This window comes from Myotis davidii, unplaced genomic scaffold (genome assembly GCF_000327345.1).
Source record: "Myotis davidii unplaced genomic scaffold, ASM32734v1 scaffold1561, whole genome shotgun sequence".
In the NCBI taxonomy this organism is placed as follows: Eukaryota; Metazoa; Chordata; class Mammalia; order Chiroptera; family Vespertilionidae; genus Myotis; species Myotis davidii.
Window position 1 is genome coordinate 89,001 of NW_006291530.1, and position 7,833 is coordinate 96,833.

The 7,833-nt window shown below is 48.6% G+C and overlaps 1 protein-coding gene across 2 annotated transcripts in view; it reads left to right on the top strand.

Annotated features, from left to right (window-relative positions):
* Positions 1 to 7,833, top strand: part of LOC102753778 (arachidonate 12-lipoxygenase, 12S-type) — a 12,118-nt gene that overhangs the window by 2,186 nt on the left and 2,099 nt on the right. Inside the window, exons 3-11 of one of the 2 annotated variants that reach the window (XM_006764906.2) lie at positions 239 to 320; positions 415 to 537; positions 654 to 757; positions 1,104 to 1,264; positions 2,372 to 2,515; positions 3,334 to 3,543; positions 6,219 to 6,305; positions 6,508 to 6,677; positions 7,164 to 7,285. In XM_006764906.2, coding sequence (XP_006764969.1) covers positions 239 to 320; positions 415 to 537; positions 654 to 757; positions 1,104 to 1,264; positions 2,372 to 2,515; positions 3,334 to 3,543; positions 6,219 to 6,305; positions 6,508 to 6,677; positions 7,164 to 7,285 — 1,203 coding nt within the window. The remainder of the gene's footprint in view (positions 1 to 238; positions 321 to 414; positions 538 to 653; positions 758 to 1,103; positions 1,265 to 2,371; positions 2,516 to 3,333; positions 3,544 to 6,218; positions 6,306 to 6,507; positions 6,678 to 7,163; positions 7,286 to 7,833) is intronic. The other variant, XM_015564710.1, reaches the window with a different exon arrangement.

Below are 7,833 nucleotides of genomic sequence, written 5' to 3' on the forward strand. Positions count from 1 at the left end.
AAGAAAATGGGCAAACATGACACTTTGGTCTCCAGGCAAGAGGGCTGAGATAAGTGAGACCAGGAGTGCAAAGTTGGGATAAATGTGTCTGGGGAATCAATGAACTGAGCAACAGTCAGAGATAAAAGCAACAGAGCACAACTGAACACATGGACTACGATACAAAAAGGACGGTGAGGACAAACAGGGCACAGGACCACGCAAAACTGTGTGGCCAACTGTCTCCATGTCTCCCCAGCCCGCCTAGCAGGAGACAATGCATCGGATGTGTTCCAGAAACATCGAGAGAAGGAACTGAAGGAAAGACAGCAAGTATACTGGTGACCACCCACCCATATTAGACCCCAAGTTTCACACCCCCCCCCTCCCGACCCTGCCCACATCACTGACCTGAACCTTGTCCCCATGTCCTAGCTGGGCCACCTGGAAGGAAGGCTTACCCCTGACTATAGCTGCAGGCAGTGAGGACGATCTACCTCCAGATGTGAGATTCCACGAGAAGAAGAGGCTGGACTTTGAGTGGACACTGAAGGCGGGGTGAGGAAAAGCCTGGAGCTCAGAGTAGACTAAGGGCTGGGAGGCCCAAGAATGGTGGTAAATAGTGAGGGGCTGAGGAGTCGGCCAATGGGCTCATGCCTCAATGCCTGTCCTAGGGCACTGGAGATGGCCCTCAAGCGTGTGTACACCCTCCTGAGCTCCTGGAACCATCTCGAGGATTTTGATCAGATCTTCTGGGGCCAGAAGAGCAATCTGGCTGGTCAGTGGTTCCCCCAGGTGCCTATAAACCTGTGATGGCCCCTTTTGATGACCCAACCTTCATACTCGATAGTCCCCATAAGGCCTTGCCGGGTGAGACATCATCTCAGAGAGGGGCTGGATACAGGGCAGTCATATGCCTGAATCACTGGGGTAGAGCCTAGAGGAGGGTTGTGGTGAATATCTCCTCCTCTTGGGTTGGTAAACCCACCATACAGTCTACAGATGATGTATTATGGAATTATACACCTGAAACTTACATAATTTTGTTAACCAATGTCACCCCAATAAATTCAATTTTTTAAAAAAAGAATATCCTCCTCCTACCCTCCACCCTGACCCCACAGAGAAGGTTCACCAGCGCTGGCAGGATGACGAGCTTTTTGGCTACCAGTTCCTCAATGGTGCCAACCCCATGCTGTTGAGACGCTCCACCTCTCTGCCCTCCCGGCTGGTGCTGCCCTCGGGGATGGAGGAGCTTCGGGCCCAGCTGGAGAAAGAACTCCAGGTATCTCCTCCCACCCTACACTGTTCTCTCCTTGTCTGTGCGGGGAGAAGTGGTGAAGAGGAGGAACCAAAAGTGAGTCTGGGCAGGGAGGCTGTGGTAACACTTGTCCTTGGGTGAGGAGTCCTGTGCTGGAACAAAACCCAGAGATGACAAAACATGTGGGAGAAACTATGAGGAACTCCCAGCATGGACGTCCAAGGTGCATGCAGGTGGGGCCAGACATGTTAACCGGGACAGACACCTTCCCAGTGTTCATGGGCAGCGAGAAAGGTGAAGAATGCACTGTCAGCCCAGCAGTGTGGCTCAGTGGTTGAGCACTGACCTATGAACCAGGAGCATAGGGTTCAAATCCTGGTCAGGGCACATGCCCACTTAGCAGGCTTGCTTCCTAGTAGGCGGCATGCAGGAAGCAACCAATCAATGATTCTCATCATTGATGTTTCTCTTTCTCTCTCTCCCTCTCCCTTCCTCTCTGAAATCAATAAAAGTATATTTAAAAAAAATGCACTGTCCGGTGGGGGGAACTGAGGTGGTTTCCTGGAGGAGGAAGCTGGATACAGGAAAGATGAGCTGATTGTAAGGCAGACGAACAAAGCAGGATTTGAGCATGTCCATGTGCATGTGTCTGGGTTCCGTGGCAATGGCAGTCAGGGAACCTCCGTGCATTACTTGGCAGAGGAGGTGAGATTTGGACAGCGAGTGAAAGAGCGTTTGCTGAGCTGATGGGCGCCCAATACGGGGAGCAGAGCACTGGGGGACGTTGGGGAAGGGGCACAGCCTTCTTGACATGGGAGAGTTTGCAATGCCTACAATGCAAACTGGACTGAGAGGCTGGGTCTAGTAACTAGACCCAGACCTGCACAAGCCATCAACCCACACTAGGTTGTTTCCTCATTTATTTAAAATGAGATGCTCTGGTTCTGCCAATAGGACTCTGGTGCTAATATAGGATGATGGCAAGACACTAGATAAATGTCTTTATTTTTTAATTACATTTATTGGAGTGATGTTGGTTAATAAAATTAAGTATCTTTAAATGTCTTCCCCCTTTGCCCTGTCCCTGCAGATTTTGAATTCTAACGATGGATATGTTCATCTTTTCCCCAGAAAGGTTCCCTGTTTGAGGCTGACTTCATCCTTCTGGATGGAATCCCAGCCAATGTGATCCGAGAAGAGCAGCAGTACCTGGCTGCCCCCCTTGTCATGCTGAAGATGGAACCCAGTGGGAAGCTGCTGCCCATGGTCATCCAGGTGAGGCACCGGGGCATCCTCCTCCCAACACTGCTCTCTGTTCATCCCAACCTCTGCTCCCAGGGACCCAGCCCCCTGGCTCTTGGTTCCCAAATTCCATCCTCACACAATGAGACGTTTCCTCATGTCAGTCTTTGCTTGCAGCCTGGTTTTCCCTGACTCACCCAACTGGAAGTACCTGTTCAAGAGTCATAATGGCCTCTTGGAGTTCTCACCCTGTACTCAGTGGTTCTCAAACTTTAGTGTGCGTTAGAACCACCTGAAGGGCCAGTTAAAACACAGGTTCTGGGTCCACCACCAGATTTTCTGATTCAGCAGATCTCGGATGGGGACTGAGAGTTTGCCTTGCTAACAAGTTCCGAAGTCATGCTGATGCTGCTAGTTTGGGAACACACTTTGAGAATCACTATTTACTCTCTCCGTAGCCTTGACTCTAAATACACATTGTTTCCCGAATATCTTTTCTCCCAAAATTCTCAACTTTCAGCAAATACTGTCAATTATCTAACACATCCAGCTTCTCCTTTTCAATCCCCCCACCCTAACTCAGAACCTCACACAGTTCTCCAAACCACTGTTAGAATCTCCTCACTGGACTCTTGCTTTTGACTCTCCTGCATTCAACCTGACCATCGTGGCACTCATATGGCCGCACAGCCAGTGAGAGGCAGGGTGGAAGGGCCCTCGTTCCTCCTACTAGATTATAACTTCCTGGAAAAGAATAACCTTACTTAGTCCTCTCTGTTTCCCCAGGAATGGTGACCATAATGTCCTTCATAAAGTGGAAGTTCAATACACATTCAATTTCTTTTTCCCAGATCCAGCCTCCGAACCCCAGCTCCCCCACCCCATCACTGTTCCTGCCTTCGGATCCTCCACTTGCCTGGCTCCTGGCAAAGATCTGGGTCCGAAATTCAGATTTCCAACTGCACCAGCTCCAGTACCATCTGCTGAACACTCACCTGGTGGGTGAAGTCATCGCTATCGCCACCATGAGGTGCCTCCCAGGACTGCACCCTGTCTTCAAGGTAAATCCTCTACCCTCCATGTCCCATCTTGCTCAGACCCAAGAGAGGAAATGGCCAGTATCACATGATACTGCGGCAGCAAAAAATGTTTACATCCATTTGTGAAAGAAGGAGGGAAGAAAAGGAAGACTCTGTCAATGTTTTAAGACTTGCGTTTTAATTGCATCAAGTCACTTAATGTTTCTTCAAGACATGTTAGAAGGGAACCCTCTGAAATTCCAGAGACCTGACCATCTAGCAATGACCTGGGGTATTGCTGGATTATTGTTAGTAAAACAAAACCCCTGCTCCTGCCTAGGAGATTTATTGTTTATCCAGGAAGACAAGTGATGCCCATAAGAACCAACCAGTGAATAATATCTGGAACTAGAATTTGAAATCACAAGAGACAGCCTATAAACACTATAGTATTGACGGAGAATGTCCCACCCCAAATGAGGAGTCTGCTGTAGAAATGGGTCAAAAGGCAAGGAGAGCACCCCAGTAGGTTACTTATACCTGCCCAGGAAATAGGTGGAGAAAGACATGCAAGGTGGTTACAGGAATGACAAGAAAACAAATCAAAGACTTGGAGGAAACAGCAGGTGCACGTGACTTCAAATAAGACCGAAGAGAGAAAGGTCACAGGTCTAAGCTGTAACACCTAAGAATCTACAGGATGGGTGGGTTGTAATTTTAGAAGAGAGTGAACTCAGTATCTCCTGCCAGGCAAAGGAAAGCAAAATAAGACTTGTGCTTGCTTGAAAGTATTCTCAAAATCTTTTTTATTGTTGTTGTTGCTAATCCTCACCTGAGGATATTTTTCCATTGATTTCTAGAAACAGTGGAAGGGAAGGGGAAAAGACAGAGAGAAACATAGATGTGAGAGAGACAAATGGATTGGTTGTACACACCTGGGGCCGGGGATGGGGCCTAAACCGAGGTACATGCTCTTGACCAGAATCAAACCCAGGACCCCTCAGTCCACAGGCCGACGCTCTATCCACTGAGCCAAACTGGCTAGGGCTATTCTCAAAATCTTGATGACACTTTAGGTATAAGGAACATGGCAGAGAAGGGACAATACTGCTACAAGCTTATGAACCAGAGCAACTGCCAGAAACAGCAAAGTCATGAGAGAAAGCCAGTTTGGAAGCAAACACAAGTTGTTTAGTGTCAGGTCCACAAAGTTTGAAATGTTGGCAAGATATGCAAATGAGTATCTGGGTAAGGAGAACTGAACCGTGTTTCAAGCTAGAAGTTTACACCCTGTCCGCCAAACCTGCCCAGTAGTAACTATGGCCTCAGTGAGTCTGGGGTAACATAGACGAGATGGAATCTGTGCAACTAATAGAATCTTGGATTTTACTGACCTCATGGTGCTCCTGCATCACAATCTGCTGTTCACCCCCCTTTACTAATTCATCCCTCTCCACATCTCCATCCACTCACCAAAACAGCTTCATCTCCTGGCAAACCACCGAGCTATTATCAGGACACACAGGAGAAGGAACCTGTAATGTAGGCAGGCTCTGGATTCAGACTGCCAGCATCTAATCCTGAATCCTGGCCTCAGAACTGACCAGAGGCTTGCTTCAGTGTCCTCATCTCTAAATGGGGACAACAGGAGCTCCACCGTGGGTTGTTGAAGGATAAAACGACATAACAATGTAACACGGGCTGAAAGCTAGAAAAACCCTTAGTTCTTGCAATTGCGATTATTATTACTCTTATTAGGAATCGATTGTCCTCAGGTATCTTCTCTCCTCATGTGGACTTTGGACTTTCTATGACAACTCAAGCTCTTTCATCAACTTTCTGAAAAGTTTCAGACTGTGAGCTGCTTTGACATCTTGACACCAGAGGTATCACATTCCCTGTGTCCAGCATCAACTCAGATAGATACCAACACTGCAGAAGACCTGCACATAAACTGGGTGGAAATGAACACAAAATAGTCTGAGATAAAAAGAACTCCTCACGTAGCCTTTTTTAATACCTCAGGAAAGCTATTCTTTAGAAAAGCTATTAAAAATAACTGCCTAAGGGGATGGTGCAGCCCCCATGTTGCTTCGGTAGATACCTTAGAATGCCTCCTTTTATTCTGAGTAAAGGTCTTCACCCCCTAAAAGCCAACTGTGAAGCGACCAGAAGAGTGTGGCTTTGATGATGAGTAAAGAGGTAATTATGAGCTATGAGGATGGAAATGATAAAAATATAAAAGAAAATCGAAAGGGGATGATTCTTTCAAGTCAAACACTCAAGATGGAAATAATGAAGATAAATGACAACAGCTGAGACCTGAGGACTTCTGCGTGTACTAAACCCTCTTCATACGTCACTCACCTAAGCATCACCACTGCCTCTTAAGATAAGAAACCCTATTATCACCGTCTGTTGGCAGATGAGGTGACAGATAGGGGATGAGACAGATTATTATTAGAGGGCCCAGTGCCTTGGGCAAGGATCAAAGTGTAGATTGAGACCCAGGTTTGTCTAGCTCCAGAGCCTGACTCACAGGGGAGTAAAGAGCATGAGAATGAGTGACCAGAGAAGTAGGAGACCAGCCTGCAAAGGCGCTAACAAGCAGGAAAGCACCAAGAGGACAGGAGGCCACCATGCTGAGCGCCACTCCCTGATAAAGAGGGGCCCAAGCACGTCCTCCATAAACCACTCCTTCAACCTTCTCCATCCAGCTCCTGATCCCACACACCCGCTACACCATAGAGATCAACACGCGGGCAAGGACCCAACTCATCTCAGAGGGAGGTGTGTTTGATAAGGTAAGCGGGTAATGGAATGTGGGGCCGCCTAACTGCTGTCATGTTCAAGATCCCAGACCAACCGGTGTGAATGCCCTGACCCTTAAACCCAGGAGCCTGTCCCTTTATACCCATGTCTTTAAATGTGAGAACCCCACATCTGAACCTCCTGTACGCTATGCTCTGTCTTCTTCCTCAAGGCCTCTCATCTCTCTTGTCCCAGGCTGTGAGCACTGGTGGAGGGGGCCATGTGCAGTTGATCCGTCGGGCCATGGCTCAGCTGACCTACCGCTCCCTCTGTCCTCCTGACGATCTGGCTGATCGGGGCCTGCTGGGCGTCCCAAGTGCCTTCTATGCCCATGATGCTTTACGGCTCTGGGAGATCATTGCTCGGTGGGTGAGAGTGGGAGCTGAGAAATGACAATGAAAATGGGGCTTTGACAATGAAATTGGCATGAGGTCATCATGGGACAAAAGGAACATGAAACAAGAAGGTACAGACGGGAGGAGCAGAGGACTCGATCCTGGGAGAGATGAGGAACAGTGAGGAGACAGCGAGTAGGGTCTGATAAGGAAGAGACTAGGATGGGGGTAGACAGCCTCGGCTGGGATAGCTGTGGATGGGGAGACTGGGGATCTGGAGAAATCAGGGTTTTTGTTCCAACTGTGTCCATTTTATCTATCCACCATGTATGGAGAATTTCTACAAGTGACCAAATTTCATTCCTTTCTACACTAATGTACCAAAAGACAAGTCTTGAAAGATCTACACTCAGACACAGTAAGAGTGTGTTGGACAGAGGCCACAGAAAAGGAGCAGAGGTCAGAGGCTACAGCCTTCTACTCTCAAGGAGCTCAGCTCCCTTCTCCTCTGGGCAGGTACGTGGAGGGGATCGTCCACCTCTTCTACCACGGGGATGACGTCGTGAGAGGGGACCCTGAGCTGCAGGCCTGGTGTCGGGAGATTACTGAGGTGGGGCTGTGCCAGGCCCAGGACCGAGGTGAGATCCCTCCCTAGAGAAAAAAGTTCCTCAGACACTCTGCCCAGAGCCCCTTGTCAGCCTTGCCCTTCTGGGAACATGATCCCAACCCTTCATCCCCGTCTCACCCTCCACACATGAAACATCTGGATCTCACTCCCACCTCCTAAGTCTCAGGACAATCCTAGAAACTCAAAGATTATCCTCCTCAAAGAGCCTGACCATCAACTTTTATGTCCTTCCCCCTTGTCTAGCTACAGATGACCCCAACCTGCCACAGCATGGGGCCCAGTGGGTCCAGAACAGGGGTGGGCAAACTTTTTGACTCGAGGGCTACAATGGGTTCTTAAACTGGACCGGAGGGCCGGAACAAAAGCATGGATGGAGTGTTTGTGTGAACTAATATAAATTCAAAGTAAACATCATTACATAAAAGGATACGGTCTTTTTTATTTTTAGTTTTATTCATTTCAAACGGGCCGGATCCAGCCCGCGCGCCGTAGTTTGCCCCCGGCTGAGCTAGTCCCACCCACCCACTCCAGCCTTCCCTCTGAGATTCAGGAGCTGTG